The sequence below is a fragment of the Rattus rattus genome, chromosome 4, assembly GCF_011064425.1.
Source record: "Rattus rattus isolate New Zealand chromosome 4, Rrattus_CSIRO_v1, whole genome shotgun sequence".
NCBI lineage: Eukaryota > Metazoa > Chordata > Mammalia > Rodentia > Muridae > Rattus > Rattus rattus.
In genome coordinates this window covers 148,779,909-148,796,465 of record NC_046157.1, presented here as the reverse complement: position 1 = coordinate 148,796,465, position 16,557 = coordinate 148,779,909, and the positions used below count along the sequence as shown (strand labels likewise).

General features: G+C 53.5%; 2 protein-coding genes across 6 annotated transcripts in view; both read right to left on the bottom strand.

Moving 5' to 3' along the window:
• Positions 1–730: 730 nt before the first annotated feature.
• Positions 731–8,414, bottom strand: Gmppa (GDP-mannose pyrophosphorylase A). Of its 5 annotated transcripts, none has more exons than XM_032901406.1 (14): positions 8,346–8,414; positions 7,514–7,574; positions 7,316–7,413; positions 5,780–5,883; positions 5,272–5,458; positions 4,910–4,969; positions 3,422–3,552; positions 2,775–2,789; positions 2,321–2,455; positions 2,103–2,200; positions 1,904–1,950; positions 1,654–1,746; positions 1,303–1,471; positions 731–994 (listed from the first exon to the last, which is right to left on the bottom strand). In XM_032901406.1, exons 2-14 carry the CDS (start codon positions 7,551–7,553, stop codon positions 894–896), a joined length of 1,278 nt encoding a protein of 425 aa, XP_032757297.1. In that variant the 5' UTR covers positions 7,554–7,574; positions 8,346–8,414; the 3' UTR covers positions 731–893. The 5 variants fall into 5 exon arrangements, with proteins under 5 accessions (XP_032757297.1, XP_032757299.1, XP_032757298.1 ...); XM_032901408.1 differs by having other exon boundaries at positions 7,514–7,568; positions 8,346–8,392; XM_032901407.1 differs by lacking the exon at positions 8,346–8,414 and adding an exon at positions 8,176–8,195.
• A 4,159-nt stretch (positions 8,415–12,573) lies between these two features.
• Speg (striated muscle enriched protein kinase) overlaps positions 12,574–16,557 on the bottom strand; it is a 49,762-nt gene continuing 45,778 nt past the window's right edge. The window contains 8 exon segments of the mRNA XM_032901404.1: positions 12,574–13,369; positions 13,663–13,812; positions 14,090–14,165; positions 14,980–15,203; positions 15,291–15,477; positions 15,480–15,530; positions 15,957–15,993; positions 15,995–16,536. Of these exon segments, the coding sequence (XP_032757295.1) occupies positions 13,177–13,369; positions 13,663–13,812; positions 14,090–14,165; positions 14,980–15,203; positions 15,291–15,477; positions 15,480–15,530; positions 15,957–15,993; positions 15,995–16,536 (1,460 nt within the window). The 3' untranslated portion in view covers positions 12,574–13,176.

The following is a 16,557-nucleotide window of genomic DNA, read 5'->3' as shown; positions in this document are numbered from 1 at the left end:
CTGCCTCCCACCCAAACCCTGCCCCCCTATTCTCTTCGGGTAATTAGATTCCTCTCAATTAGCAGATTACGATCATTACCAGCTCATCTGGCAACTAAACTCAGCACCCACAGCTGTGGAAAGGGGGGTGCCAAGAGGGGCACACTCGGGTCATGGGCAAACATGGAGATGTGGAGAGCAGGGCTAGGACCCACCAGGTATCAGACTTCCAGGAGGTAAAGGGGCCTCTTCTAAATCAGACCTCTGACAGGGGAGGGAGACGGATCCTGGAAGACCCCTGGGTAGGGCCAAAACCCCCAACTCCCCAAAGCCAGCCTGGGAGCAGATGGAGCTGGCAAAGCGTTAAACAGGCCGGGGCTGGGTCTTGGCGTGGAGCTGAGGAGAGCAGGCGGCTGGGTGTTCAGCCTGGGTCCAAGCCTCCCAGCAAGTGTGCCCACTGAAATCCTCCAGCTTTCAGCATTCTGGAAAGCCAGGCCCAGGGAGGCAGGCAAGCAAGCAGGGTGAAGGTCGTGGGGGCCAGCAGGCCAGGGAGCCTGGAGGGCCTTCCTCTAAAACAGCTAGTGCAGAAGGCTGAGGAAGTGGGAGGGGGAGATTTACCAAGACTCCGAATTCATTATTCATGAGCCAGCAGCGACGACTCCAATTTAAATGCTAATGTGGGGGGGCCTGACTCAGCTGCCCCTCTTGTACCTCCACCCCCAGCCCAGGCACAAGCGGAGTCCAAGCTGGCTCCAAGGTTCACGGGGGTTTATTTGGGGGTGGGGAGGGAGGCCAGGTGTCCCTGGCCACACACATGGCTCCCTACGAGGTGGCTTCCTCAGGTCCTTTCTGGACAGAGCTGGCCAGGCAGGCGGCATCCCACAGGAGAGCGGGCGGAGTCCTTGGGCAGCACCTCACAGAATGATTTGGTTGGTGAAGCTTCGACTCAGCTCCTTATGTGGTAGAACAATCGAGTTCAAGATAAGCACCTCAGCGGGGATCCGTACTCGGCAGCCTGAAGCATGGAGGAGGGCGCCAGGAACAGGTCACAAGAGAGCTGGGGCCATGGCTTGGCTCTGCCTGTCGGTACTCCAGGCCAGGCCTCCAACCCCAGTGATTTCACTCAGGCTGGGTACATGGCAGGATTTTGGTAAATATTTGCTTAAGGAACACACACACGCACACACACACACACACACACACACACACACACTCAAGCACAGACATGCACAAGACATAACAAGAATTAAGGTTCCCTGCGGACTCCAGCCATCACCTGTGGAGCTCCTCAACCCTTACCCCTTACCCTCCAACAAACCATACCCAGGATAGTGATGGCAGGAAGTAGCTTTCCATCTTTGAAGAGGCTTTCGCTGTCCATGCGGGCGCGGGGGTCATTGGGATTGGGGTCATTGGGAGTCCCCTCTACGCGGGCCCAGCGCCCCACAGTGCTCCCCCAGCCCACAATGCTGTGAAGGACACAGGTGTGTTCCTGCCAAATGGAATGGCTCAAGGTGAGTGGGGTAGGAGGCTGCAGGAGAAGGTATGGAAGGGACACTCAGAGCCTGGGGGTGGGCTTACCCCTCTTGCTCTGGAAGGCATACCTGAATCCCCCCCCCCTCCGCCCTCTTCAGCCTCTTGGGCACCACACGCTCCTGTGTGCCTGGTTCCTACCTGCAGTGTGGCTCCGTGGAGGACAATACTCTCCCGCAGACGCACACCCTCGCCTATGGTCACCCCCTTCCCAATGGAGACATTGGGGCCCAGCTGTGGAGAAGACCATCATACTTTGAGAATGGAGGGACTTGGGGACACAAGAGGTATTCCAAAGCAGGTGGGGGAGACAGGCCAGCACCTGAGTTTAGTCCCTAGGTATCCCCACGGATCCCAACAGCCTCTCCCTGAAGTTGGGGCCACAGCTTACCACAGCTGATGGGGCCACTTTAGCAGTTGGATGGATGTAAACATTTCCTGGAAGCAGAAGAAACAACCTGGGGGCAGGTACCCCAAAACACATCTGGATAGGGAGGGGAGGAGACTGAGCCTTCATTTCCACACCTGAGGTGAAGAGTGTAGGCCCAAGGACGTGGAGAGTGAAGGGAATAATGGGATGGGGTGGGTACCTCTGATTCGTGGGCCCCCTGGAGTGTGTCTGGCTAGCCGTTCTGGGTGGGTGATCTGGTATCGCCCCAGATACAGGCGGGAAGCATAAAGGGCCGAGCTAGGGACCAAAGCAGGGAGGGGCACTCAGGGTCCAGAAGGGCCTGTGCCCACCACCCCAGTGCCACGCTCTTAAGAGTCTCAAGATCTGTGGCACAGGCTCTTCTCCAGCCCCACATACCCTGCCGACTTGATCTGGCTCCAGATGCCGTCGGTGAGGTGCACATAGATTTGGCCCTGCCCAGCCAGGGCTGAGAACACATCCTGCTCTAGTCGGATGGTCCCTGCACCAGGCCAAGAGCCTGGAGATTCCTCCCTGGCCAGGAAAGAGGTAGATATCAGTTCCCTAGGTGAGTCCAAATATGGAGTCTCTCCAGGAAGGAATTGAAGGGGCTTTTGCCACTCTCCAAGCCCTCCTCTAGCTTGGCTCTTTTACCAAGGTCTATTCAAATCCTAGGCACTTCTTGTACTACCCTTGACTGACTGCTTTCACTGGGAAGCCCCAGGCCTAGACCCCACTCCTCCCGTCCCTGCTTATGCCCACCCTCCCCGAATTCACCCATCTAGATTCCCCCCTTCACTGGATGGCACAAAAAAAAACAAAACAAAACAAAACAAAAAAAAACCAAACTCACCCCAGAGCAAGGCAGCTGGTGAGGGCAGAGACAGTCACAGAGAGGGGGGGGAAAGAGATGGTACAGATGCCAGCTCAGCGGAAACAGAGATAGAGAAGGCAGGAGAGATGGAGAGAAGCAGAGACATGGTGGAGTGAGAAATGTTGTCAGCAGATGAACGAGGCGTGAGATGGGAGCTGGGTTGGGAGGGGAGACCTAGTGGCCAGCTTTCAGGCTTCGGGAGGGACAAACCTGACATTAGCCAGCAAGGCTCTGGGCAGCCCGAGCGAGAGTGTGTGTGCGTGTGCGTGTGCGTGTGTGTGTGTGTGCGTGTGCGTGTCTGCACTTGAGCGCATGTGCACTCAAGTGTGTGTTGCCGTCTGTTCTCAAAGATGTCTCTGGGACAACCAGGGCTGGAGAGAAATGGACCAGAAGCGGAATGGGCAGGCGGTGACAGAGGAGGGGCTGGGGCGTGGAAGGAAGAGGGACAGAATGAGGTTAGAAGGGAACTGGGGAGTTAGGGAGGCAGGCTCCAGATGACAGCGGGAAAGGGCGAAGGGAGAAAGACAGGGAGCGGGTGACATGGGGCCTGCAGAGCCTGGCAGGGGGCACGGGTCAGGGACTGGGATGCTTGGGGTTGGGTCACGGGGTCATGGAGCCTGCCTCACAGTTGCCCATCCTGCTGATTACGCTGGAAAACATCCCGGAGAGGCTTCAGGGCTTCTGGGGAGAAAAGGTAGATGCCACAGTTGATGATGTCGCTGATAAAGGTGCTGGGTTTCTCCACATAGTGCAGGACCTAAGGAAGTGAAGGCAGAGTTCATAGTGGAGGGCGGACCTCCACCACCACCACCACCACAATCATCACCACCACATTCATCACTACCACCACCACCACAACCTCCACCACCACCACCACAATCATCACCACCACCACCACCACAATCACCATCACAATCCATCACCACCACCACCAACACCCCCATCCCCACCACAACCACCACCACCACCACAACCACCACCACAATCACCACCACCACCACCACCACCACACACCACCACCACCATCACCACCACCACCACCTCTCCCCCATCACCACCACCACCACCCTCCACCACCACCACCACCACCACCTCCACCACCACCACTACCACCACCTCCACCACCACCACCACCACCACCACCCCCGGCTCACACTACGTCACCCCCAGGCTCCTCTGCTGCCAAGAGCAACTCCTGAAGGGGTAGGTCACACCTTGGCCCTACCTGGCTTTACATCCCCAGGCGGCTACCCATGCTCCACCCTCCCTAACTACTGGCCTTCCAGGAAAAAACTGGGAAATAACCGGCCACTGGGATGTCCTTCTCTGCCTCCTCCTATGGACTCTGTCTGGAACCCAGTTGACACTGTCATTTGGCACTCCGTTGTCAACTCCACTTAGCTCTTCTGACCTGACACCCCTGACCTCTGGTCAGGCCTCACCCGGGCCACTGTGCCAAGGTTTGGCTCTTGACCGTCTTCCCTGCTAGACTGAGGTTTCCTGAGACAGGGAATGCGTTGTGCGGTTCTGTTTCTTTCATGTCTAGCTGGTGCCTGCCACGAAACTGCATGTATGTAAGCATACGGGTCCACTTCATGTAGATTTTATATATATTAAACTATGAACAAGTAAAATGGTTTGTGTGTCAAAGTCCATGAGATTCAGGGGCAGGGCTCTTCGCAAACAGGGACAAGGTCCCTCTTGCCTCAGTGACTATGCTCCCACCTCAGTAATTATGGGTCACCATGCTACTTCCTGCCTGCCTTTGCACAAACTCTTCTCTCTGCCTGCTGTCTCCTTCATCTCTACCTGTTTCTTGAAGGAAGCCCTGCCCCCCTCATGTCAGGCTCTTGCTGGGCCTCTCTTCTGTGTTCCGTAGTGCCTGGTGCATACACTTATTAAAACATCACTCCTACAGAAACGAGCTGGTGCCCCTTCCCCCTGTCATTCTCTCTTAAAGATGATTTACTAGGGAGGGCTAGGGGAATGGCACACAAACTGTCCTATCTGTTTGACAGGATGGACCCCTCCCAAAAGTGTTCTCAGCAACCCCTAGAGGTGTAGGGTATGGGGTTGACCTTACAGAGAGGCACCCAGCCCCATTCCACTCTCACCTCATGCGTCTGTGGATTCTCAACGATGCAGCCGTAGTTGAGAGATTGTGTCCTGTTCGCCTGAGAGACAGACATATCCAAGACAGTGACCTGCCTCCTCCAGGGCGGCCAAGGCTGTTTTCTCTCCCTCTCTTTCCTTCCCCCCTAGCACCGGGCACTCAGCTCTGACACTGACAGGCCTTCAGCAGAGTTGAGAGCTGACAGCTGCCCTCCCTCCCCCGACTTCCCAGCAACCAAAGGGCTCAGGGTTGCCGATGACACCTCTGTAACTGTTGGAGGAGCACACCTCCCTCCCATTCCTACTCCAAGACCCAGAGTGGTCTCTGCCTCTCTATAGCCTTCCGCTCTCCCAGCCCTCTCACCGTGGTGCCAAGGAGTAGGAAAGGGTGGCGTTGGAGCCTGTGAGCATCCAACATGGCACTCAGGGGGAAGTCAGAACAGACATCAGCATTGAGCACGAAGAAGGCCTCAGGTGCGCCAGCCAGGATCTGGTCCCGAAAATGGTAGAGGCCACCCCCTGTGCCAAGGGGAGTGAACTCCTGCAGATACCTGTCCCCAGGAACCCCAACCAGCTCAGTGAGACACCATGAGCCAGGGTACCCGACACACCCTCCCCTGATACCTCCACCCTTGTCAGGAGTACCTCTGGCCTAGGCCTGCAAGGAAACCTCATATTAAGTAATTCTGATGCCCCAAATAAGTATCTTGGGTATGGGGTGAACCCTGGTGAATATTACTGACTCAATCCATTCCCAAGAACTTTGAGACTCAGACACACACACACATACACACACACACACACACACACGCACACGCACACGCAGACATGCACACACACATGCACGCGCGCACACACGCACACGCACACACCTGACTGGAAGGTTAAACTCCTGCTGTGCAGCTTCCAGGAACTGGGTGAGAGCCTCATCAGGCTGGTAGAAGCCAATGAGTAGAATCTCCTGCATCCCAGGGACCTAGGACAAAGGAGGAGGTTGGCAGAGAAACTTCTGATGAGAACTGGGAAGGTCTGGATACTGGTCCAGAAGCTTAGAGGATACAGGCTCAGCTCCAGTGGGTATCCTGGGCAATCAGCCATTCTGCCCTGCTTTTCCCTTGGACAGTGAGGAAGTTAGAACGCTCAGCTCCATCCTTCCACTTTTTATTTACTTATTGTTTTAGATTTATTTGTTTAGTTTATATATGTGAGTGCACTGTCCCTGTTTTCAGATACACCCGAAGAGGGCATCAGATCCCATTACAGATGGTTGGGAGCCACCATGTGGTTGCTGGGAATGGAACTCAGGACCTCTGGAAGAGCAGTCAGTGCTTTTAACCACTGAGCCTTTAACCTCTTCAGCTGGAGAGCCTGAACCTCTCCAGCCCCCCTCCCCTTTTTAAGATTTCCCTTTTTTTTAAAAAAAAAAAAAAAAAACTCTCCCATGCACCTGGCCTGGAATGACCTTGTCCACCAAGCCACAGTCCTCCCCCCTCTCAGCAAGACCAAGACCTCATACATACTAGACAAGTGTTCTGTCTCTGAGTTGTATCTGTAACTCATGTTCGTGTATCCATGCATATGTGGGGGGTACACAGGCCCTTGTGTAAACATCCACATGGAGGCCAAAGGTCAATCTTGGATCTCCAATGGATCTGTCCTCAGGAGTAGCCCACCTTGTCAGGGTCTTTCACTGGGGTCTGGGGCCTAACGATTAGGCTGGACTGGCTAGCCAGTAAGCCCCAATAATCCCCCTATCTCTACATTCCCAGTGCTGGGGTTACAAGTCCATCACTAAGACCAGCTCTTTAGACGGGTGACTGACAGGGATCGAACCCATGGCTTGTTTGTGCAAGCAAACACCGACCAACCGAACCACCTCCCACTATATATTATTCTAAGCTTGAAGCTTGTCCCCAGCATAAGATGACAGGGTCATTTATCAAGGGTCTGCCTTGAATGAGGCATTTTACAGCTTCAACCCTCTACCTGGGAGGTTTAATCTCCTTTACAGATAAGAAAAGTGGAGCTGAAAGAAGTTGAGATTTTGCTTGCTCCAGGTCTCAGCAGGAAGACAGGGACTCAAACCCAAACCTCGCCTAGCCCAATAACAAAGCAATAAAGAATAGAAGCTACAGCACTGGGCTCTGCGTTTTATTACCAGTACCCCCGGCCATGACTCTGACTCGTCCTTTCAGATGCCTGCCCGACTTCACCGGCAAGAGGCAGGGAAGTCAGGGCTGGCTGCATGCACAACCTGAAGCAGCGCCATTGACATGGACATCTGTGAATGACAGCCACGGTAGTTGTACTGGGTAGGAGAAGATCATGGCTGGGAGAAGGAGGACAGACACACAGCGTGAAGGAGATGAGCAGGAAGTGTGGAGTGAGAGGAAGGCCTACGGGGTTACCTGGGCACAGGCTTCTATATGGTGCTGGATCATAGGGACACCTGCCACAGGGAACAACGGTTTGGGCACTTCAAACGACAAAGGCCTGAAGCGAGTCCCTGAGAGAGGACAGGAGAACATTTTAGCTTCCTATTTCCTTCTGTCCCAACCCCACCGGCAGCTTCAGCCTACCCACTCCCTTATTCCCCAGCTCCTCACCCTTCTGGGGTCCTCCAATGAGGATCACAGCTTTGAGCATGATGGTCGTTGTGACCTAAACCTCCAACCACAACAGAAGAATTACAACCACATCCCATAGTACAATACATAGTCCTTTCCTAGGATGTAAACTCAAAAGTTCAGTATAGTCCCTCTGTGGGCACACTGCCACAAAGTTCATCCCAATCCATACCTCAGTTGGCTTCAGAAAACCGCACTCCACTCTTTTATCTCTAATGACTTCTCCTTGGCCATGAACAAATTCTGTAAACTCAGGTACTCAACGGACCCCCTTCTCTGACCCCAAATCTCAAAAAACCTGAGACCTTCGATCCCAATGCTTTGCGAATGCCTGTTTCCTCTTTCTAGATGTTCAGCTCCAAGTCCCAGCAGTGAATATGAAACCACAAACCTCGAGTGAGCTCTGGGTATTTAATTTCAATCCTAAGAATAAACTCCAAGAACTGAACTAACACTAATCTACATCTGATGAGCACCAACCTCTAGGTGCTGAATGTGAATCCTACAACTATCTGCGTGTACTAAAGCTCGAAACAAAACACAGTTTCCCTCGATATGTCAAACGCTGAGCCTACTATTCCAGCAGTGCACATACAGACCACCGGTGTGGAATCTCTGGATTCTAAAGATTGATTGCTGACCTTCTGGACCCCACAATAGATGTCAGCTTCTCGTAGCCACCGGTAATGGAACCAACACAAGCGTGGGCATGAGGAGAGCAAGGCAGGCCCTGCGAACCCTCCCTACGTCGAGGGTTCGTCCCTTACCCCTACCCTGCCCACCACCCCCTCCACCATTTAGGTCCTTTTACCACTAGTTCCCTTTACGCCAGCTCTGCCGTCTGCCAGTGCTTGCTCCTTCCGCGTACGTGTCTCCTTACAACCCGCGAGAGTACCTTCGCAGGGGCTGCTGGGAATTGTAGTTTTGCAAAAGTCCTCTCTCCAACTCTTATTAGACAGTTGGGAAGTGTGCTGGAAACCTTGAATTTGGTCAAGGCATCGTGGGGCAAGGCTTAAACGAGGAGAGAGAGAGGAATGAGGATGAGGGTTAAGAAGATAGGCCTGGAAACTAAGTTTGAGACCTAAGCTTTTCTAGTATGGGCTCAGGGACAGCGGAGAACTAAGTCACAGGAGAATCCAGTGGGTGGCCAGCTTTGGAAGTGGCTAGAGTGTCAATAGCCGGGAGCGGCAGTGCTTAGACTGAGCAAAAGAAAAGAAGAGTCATAGCTTCAAAGTTTGTCCGGCTGAGAAGTTTGACACGGAGAGAAATCCTATTCCAGATTACTACTGCCTGTAAAATGAAGCACCAGACTAGGCTGGCTTTCCAGATTACCTAGTGACTCCAACATTCTGTGACCTTGGCATGTGGGTCTTGGAATTGGTATGGGACAGGGGCAGGGGCAGGGGCAGGGGCAGGGAGAGTAAATGGCAATGGAAAACAAAAAATAAAAACAAACAAACAAACAAAAAACCTGCAGAGGGTCAGAAGGAAAGCAGTTTTATTAAGCCAGGCAGAAGAGGGTTTGGATCCCACCACCACTTGGGCTTACAGCCAGGGCAAAAGGTCTGACAGTCCCTTTCAAGCCACGTCCATCTGAACAAAGTGCTGGGCCATGCCGAGCAGGGTAGTCCTGGAGAATGGTAAGACAGTGGTGGTGTTGATACGGATCTCAGCACCTTGGGGAAGGTGTTGAGAGACGGAGGGTGGAGGTGTAGGCCAGTTTATCTGTGTAGTGAACTTGGTTAATTATAAACCTCTGTTCTATGCAGTCCAGCGACCCTTTCTGCAAAGTTTCTGGGAACAATACCACACAGGTTCCCGTCTTGGCCTCTGCCTTTGGTGCAGATACTAGACCCCCTTGTCATAGTCTTTAATGACCTATCCGTGCTTGGTCTAGCAGACATGGCACGGACTTGATGAAGGGCAGGAGAACCCAACCAGTAAGGGACCTAATGGTAGGATAAGAACATCACCTTCCCAAGAAATATCTGGCCCTAAATCCACAAGGGACATTTGAATTCACAGTATGATATCGGACATATGACTAGCCTTTAAATTTTATCTCTTTAGCTATTAAACAGGACTTAGCCCTGTCCCTTTTTCTCTGGGTCAAGTAGGAGATCAAAGAGATACAACCCTCACAAGTACTTTGGAGACAGCTTTGTGTAAGGAAAGTGCCCTGTGGGTTGGGAGCCAGAAAACTAGATTTTAAATCTTGGCCCACACTGTGACCTTGGGCCCTAGAATCCTAGGATGGGAGCCCAGGGTTGACTTCTCAGTCAGGGTGGGATTAGGTCCTGAAGTAGGGGAGGAAATTACTAGGCTTGTCATGTCCCCCAGTCAGTGTGGAGGCTCCTCATCACTCTGGACTAGGGCCAGCTACAAACTCCCTTTCCCCTGGACACTACCACTGCAGATGCCCACAGTGTGGCGCTGTTTTGAGCACAGGGCACGTGAGCATTCCACAAGGATGCCCATGGACTCTGAGCACTGGCTGTACCAGGGCCAACGCTACATCAGCGTCTTTGGAGACATAGCATTACTTAGGCCTATGGCACAGCTCTTGCATCCAGCAGGTAAACAGGTCTGGGAAAGTTGAAATCCATCACGTCAGTTTGGCTGCCCTGTCTTCATCAGAACTATGTCCTTCAGAACCTCCAAAAGCCAGAGCAGGCCCTTCTCCCTCGGTTTCTTTTGAAACACCCCCGACCCTCCAGGCTGGGATGGTATTCAGAGCTCTTGTAATAGAACTGAGGCCTGTTCCCAGCCCAGTCTGCCAGCACACCATCTCTGCGCCTTACCCTTAACCCACTAGACACCTGACCTGGAAATTGGGAAAGGTAACCCCTGAACTGTTATTCCCAGTCCTCTCTTCTGTCTTAGTGACAGGACAGGGCCTGGATGGTCATTACCGTCCTCGAAGGTTAGCATTATAATTGACTCCCCAACCCCCTAGGTCTGCTGAAGTCCTTTGGGGGCATAAACTTTGCATAGGGGACAAGGCTACCTGTGATAAAGATCATCTCTGGGGGCTTGAGTGGAGGGCTGTCAAGGCAGGTTAGGGTGCCCGGTGGGAGCGCTGTTTCCCTTCACTGTAGGTACTGGCTTATGAGTGTAGGTGCTTGCTTGCCACTTTTTGATCAAAACGATTTTGATATCTCTCTGCTGACATAAATCACCTTTGCTCCTCCGTGTTTGGAATAAGCAGTTCACATGCCATTTCCAATGGAGATGGGAAGGAAACTCCCAGATCAAAAGGGACGGGAAAGGAATTTTTTTTACCATTTATCAAGATACGAGTTCAGGCATCCCAGTTTTATATGAATGCATCTGCGATGTGTGGGGGATTGGAGATCCTCGCAGGCGAACTGTAGATCTTCACAACTGGAATGGTGGGTGGGCAAGGTATCGCCCTCTGCTTTTTAACATCTTGTTATTTTACTATGGTCAGCCTTGCCTCCTTCCTGAGATCCTGGAAGGCAGAATGGCTATAGAAGCTTGAGTCAAGGGGTCCTCAAACCAGTGCCAAAGCTCTCTGCTTACAGTCAGAAGTTTGTTCATTCCATTTTGCCAAGAATAGAGCTTCAAGGTAGAACACGGGAAACCTGGCTCCTTCTTTCCTCTACCTCAGATCCAGGATGCTCATTTCTGGGACCTGGTGACCATCCTTCAGTGCTGCATGGATATCCAGTCCTTGCCCAGCAGACTCCTAACTTGCCTTGGAGACAAGAAGGTCTAGCCTGATGTGCCCCTTGAAGACAAGAAGGTCTAGCCTGATGTGCCCCTTGAAGACAAGAAGGTCTAGCCTGATGTGTCCCTTGGAGACAAGAAGGTCTAGCCTGATGTGCCCCTTGAAGACAAGAAGGTCTAGCCGATGTGCCCCTTGAAGACAAGAAGGTCTAGCCTGATGTGTCCCTTGAAGACAAGAAGGTCTAGCCTGATGTGTCCCTTGAAGACAAGGTCTAGTCTGATGTGCCCCTCAACCCTAGGAAAATGCGGGACATAGGCACTCCAGCTGCTCCAAACATTCAGATCTGTGTTTTAATCCCAAGCACCCGAGGCCAGGGCCCCTCCTAGTTCCTTTTCCAGCACTTCACACTGCTTCTTTTTACCTAATTACTGAGATGAAATCCATTTCTCCCTAGTCCCGAGGAAGGACAAGAGTAAAGGAGTCTGGGCCAGGCCTGCCATGTGGCTGGTCCATTCCAGAGCCCGGCACTCTTCAAGTTACAAAGAGGGAGCATATGAGCAGAGGTGGGTCCCTGGGGTCAAGAGAGAGGGTGGTTATGGGAATTCAGTATGTCTTCCAGCATCCTAGAAACTGCAAAGCGACTACAGTCCCCCTTCATCTAGCCAATCAAGGAGGGGAGGGGCAAGGGAAGGATTGGAAGGCCCCAAGGTACTCAGTGGCATAGATGGTAGACCCCTGAACACACTGCCATTGCCTGGAGAGGGGGAGGCTCCACCCAGGACTCACCCCAAGCCACCCAGCACCTCCTCCTCCTCCTCCTCCTCCTCCTCCTCCTCCTCCTCCTCCTCCTCCACCACCACCACCACCGCCACCACTGCCTCCTCCCCCAATCCCAGAAACCACACATAGGTCCTGCCACTTGCTGTTTTTTATTTTCCTTGTGACAGACAGACAGAGAGCTGCACAGACGGCTGGATGGCTGAGGGGATGGTCGGGACAACATAGGCAATAGGGATTGGATAGAAAGGAAACTCCACAAAAGGCAATAAATAAATAAATACAAACGGGAAGGAGGGCAAAGGCCATGGAGAAGCAGTGAGAACAGCCCTGTGCCAGTGTAGATGCCCAGAACTGCGCCGGCTGGGACAGGAGACCAGCGGAGTGGCCTCAGGCACACGTCTCTTTGCCTTTCTCCTTGCTCTTTCTTTTCTTTTTCTTTTTTAATTTTTAATTGATTAATTAATTTATTTTGTATGTGAGTACACTGTTGCTCTTTTCATACACACCAGAAGAGGGCATGAGATCTAATTACAGAGGGTTGTGAGCCACCCACGTGGTTGTTGTAAATTGAACTCGGGACCTCTGGAAGAGCGGTCGTGCTCTTATCCACTGAGCCGTCTCTCCAGCCCCTCCTTGCTCTCTCTGAAGATGCAGCTGCTGGCCTGCCCTGCCACCCCTGAGCCCACTCCGTTGCCTTCCACCTGTCTGCTCTCCCTATGTCTCTGCTCTGGCTCCTGTCCTGTCCTCCTCTCCAACATACTCCCACATCACAGGACCCTGCTTCCTCTTAGCCATGTCCTCCTCTGGGTTCTCCCTGAGATATAGCACTCCAACTCCAGCCCAGAACCTTCCTCAAGCTCCTCCCTTCCTGTACTCCCCAACCCCCTTCATTCTTCACTTCCCAACTCCTTCCTTGCCTCTTTCTGCTCTCACCCTTGCCCAGCCTGGCCAGTGGGTCTCCTGCTCTGGTTGTGGCCGGGGTGACATCCGGCTGAAGCCCCAGGGCCTTGTCCTCTTAGGTCCATGAGGTAATAGCCCAGCCAGATGTTGCCGCTGCTGGTATCTGAAGCCCCCCGCCCGTCCAGCTCGGCACGGGCTCTGGAATGTCCCTTGGCAGCGTTGAGTGAGAACCCGAGGTTGAAGCCCGTGGCCGGGCTGTGGTCCATGCCACCTAGGGGCTGCCAGGGTAGGAGCGGAGCAGCACCTTGTGACGGGTAGCAGCCTCAGCCCGACGTCGACGCTGCTCGCCCAGGAATTCCTTGAGCCGGTTGGTGGTGAAGGTGAGTGTCTGGCGACGCAGCTTCATCAAGTAGGCATCCTGCAGCCATGGGTGGGCCAAGCAGTCCTGCAGGGAGGGCCGGCTCCTGCCAGGCAAGCCAGGGATCATGAGCCAGGAAAGAAGCTCTTGAGAAGGCAGGTTGTCCCTTTACCCTCCCTATTCTGATGCTGGGCAGTTCAGTTTCCCAGGCTCTGCAATAGGAGGGATCCTCTTTCCTAGGGCTTTAAATGGCAGGCAGTGTGACAGCTGCTGCTGCTGCTGCTGCTGCTGCTGCTGCTGCACTATATGGAGGAGTTGGGAGTCTTTGGCCAAGTGAAACCATGGTGGTCTGCATTCAGAGGTGAGTAACACTGGAGGGTGGGTAGGTAGGGTACTCACCAGGGATGTACTGAGAGGACCTTTCTCAAGAAGAGGGTGGCACTCTGGGAGGTGTTAGGGTACAGCTGGAAGGCATCAAAGCGACCCCCAACAATCCGAGCCTCTGTTTCCTGGGGATCTGGCTCATAGAATGGGGAGTACCCACTAAGCCTGTTGTGGAAGAAAAGCGAGTTGGCATATCAGACGCCCCTCTCGTTGCCTCTACCGTAGAAGGAAGTTCAGCTGAAAGGCCTAAGAGACATTTGTGTAGGGCATCTGGGAGGGGCACACTATTCAAAGACAGTGCCACTTTGCTATTGGTTGTATGCTGGGGAGACCGGGCAGGAAGGATGAGGGGTGTGCAGAAGTGGGCTGAGATCCAGAGCAGGTAGAGGGAGGAATCATGGGCAGAGGAAGCATGCGGATGGACCAGGCCCAGGCCACTCACATGATGTAGGTGAGCACACCCGCTCCCCAGATATCCGTGGCAGAGCCGATGGGGTCTCCCCTTACCATCTCAGGAGCTGACAAGAGACAGAGGTCAAGCTGACCTAGATCCCCTGTGGCAGGGGAACAGGGAGAGGCAGGCTGGGTTGAGGGGAGGGCTCTGGGGCCTTAAGAAGCAAGGCCATGGCCAAGTTACCACAGCACGATTAGAACTAGAACAGCAGGCCCTTAGAAGCCAGCAGGACAGACAAAAGTGGGGGTGATGTGGGCCACCCAGGCACTGAATAATGGGAGATTCCAGAAGACCCAAGGTGCGACTTCACAAGCTTCCCTGGTTCAGCTCTGAAGTAGTACTCTTCATTCACACAGAGTGTGGCCAACACGGAGATGAAGAGCCTTTGAAATCAGCCTGGCTGGCTCGAATCCCAAGCCTGCCCCTTCTAACTATGGGACCTTGGGCGATTTACTCCACCTGCCTGGTTCTCTCTCCATTGTCTCATCTCTACAGTGTGGCCTGTAGAATAACTCTAAGGAATCAGGGTAATAAGTATCAGTTAGCAGGGAGCTAAACAACTGGTTTCCCCTGCTCCGTACAGCTGTAATTGATTCTCCCGTCTTTCCAGCTTTTGCAAATCCCATTTCAGTTCTTTGTAACTGTCTAATTGGACAAATACTTAATGTCAGGGTGCTTCTCCTTCCTCATCTGTAAAACGGGAGCACTATTATGCCGAACTCCAGGGCTATTGTGACGATCAATGGAAAGAACTGTTCATTATTTACATAACAGTTAATGTGTATGAATGGTACATGTGGGGGGGGGAGGGGGGAGCTTGGCATGCCCTTATGGCAATTCTCCAACCCTCCACCATGACTGGCTGCTGGTCCTCTTACCCATGAACTCTAGAGTGCCTGTGCGGTGGCCAAGTGGCTTCAGGGCCTGAGGGTTATAGGGCTGAGCACTGCCGAAGTCCACAATCTTAAGGGCATTGTCAGCGGCCAAGAGTAGATTGTCCGGCTTGATGTCCAGGTGCAGCACATGGCGGCCATGGAGGTAGTCCAGGCCTTGTAGCAGCTGCACCACATAGGTGGCCACATCATCTTCTGAATACCGGAATCTGGGGGGGCGGGGTATCACCAGAGGCAGATCAGGTGACCTTCCAGTCAGCCTCCCCAACTCCTGCACCCCAGGAACACCCAGCTACCTGTCGCTGAGCCCACAGAGAAGTTCCCGGTTGCCACAGCTCTCGGCAATAAGCACAAGGTACCGAGGGGTGATGTAGGCCTCGTGCAGGGACATGAGCCGCTCGTGGTGCAGTGTCCGAAGCACTTCATATTCCTGCAGCACTCGTCGCTTGCCCTCGGCAGCATACGGCACGATCTTAGCAACGAACGTTCGTCCTGTAGCATTCTCCCGGCATGACCGCACAACGCCAAAGCGGCCCCTGTGTGAGAAAGAGGGACATACAGACTCAGGGTGGACACTATCACTGTGAGAACTAAACTGGGAAGCAGGGACCATGAGAACAAGAACACAGTGGGCTTGTGCATGGGCTTCAGAGTTCAGTGATATGAACAAAGATTGGAGCTCTCCTGGCTCTCTACCTTGGGGAGAGCACATAACCTCAGTTTTCTCATCTGTGAAAGGGGTGATGGTGACAAGGCTGTGCCTCCTCTCACAGTTCTGAAGAGCACATGGCTCAAGCTTCGGGCAGTAGCTAGCTGAACTCAGATGGTCCTAAAGGCCCACATCTTAGCATCCTCCTCCAAGTCTAGCCAGGGCAGTCTGCTCTGCTCTCTGAAACCAAACCATATCCCTGTTCCCTGTGTCCCATCCACTCTCCCATCTTCCCCTCCCTGTCCCTGCTTGCCTGGCCTTCTCCTCAAGGAAGGTGTAGGGTTTCTGAGGAGGGCCCTGTCGAAGAGTGGTGCTCTCAGGTGTTGGGGAGCTGACCACCTCCTTGGCTGGGCTGAGGCTTCGAACAGTCACCTTGGTGGGCTCGGGAGGGGGCTCAGGGGCTGGGGGCTGTGGGTCTGGAGGTGCAGACACGAAGGAAGTCACCATATACAAGGAACTTGAGGAAGGTGCTGGTTTGACCCCTTGAGGACTAGAGGTTGGGGTCAGGGTTCCAGTGTCAGGGACAAAAGACTTGGGTTCACTTGGGGTGACCAGGATACTGGGTGGGGATGGCTCTGCTTGCTGGGTGGCCAGAAGCCCCCTGTGCTTTCGTGGAGGGGTTGCGGGTGGTGGACCCACAGCCTTGAGAGAGGACAAGGCCTGGTTGGCAGACATGGAGGAGGTTGAAGGGCTGAGTGTGGATGCCTGGGAGACTTGGGGAGCAAGAGCGGGGGTAGGGACCAGTGAGGTAGGAGAGTCAGGCGGTGGGGCCCTAGTTGGCCCTGAGGTAACAGGGGCATCTCGGGGAGCAGCAGCTGACTGAGCTGGAGAATCTAAGAGAAGACAAAGAAAAT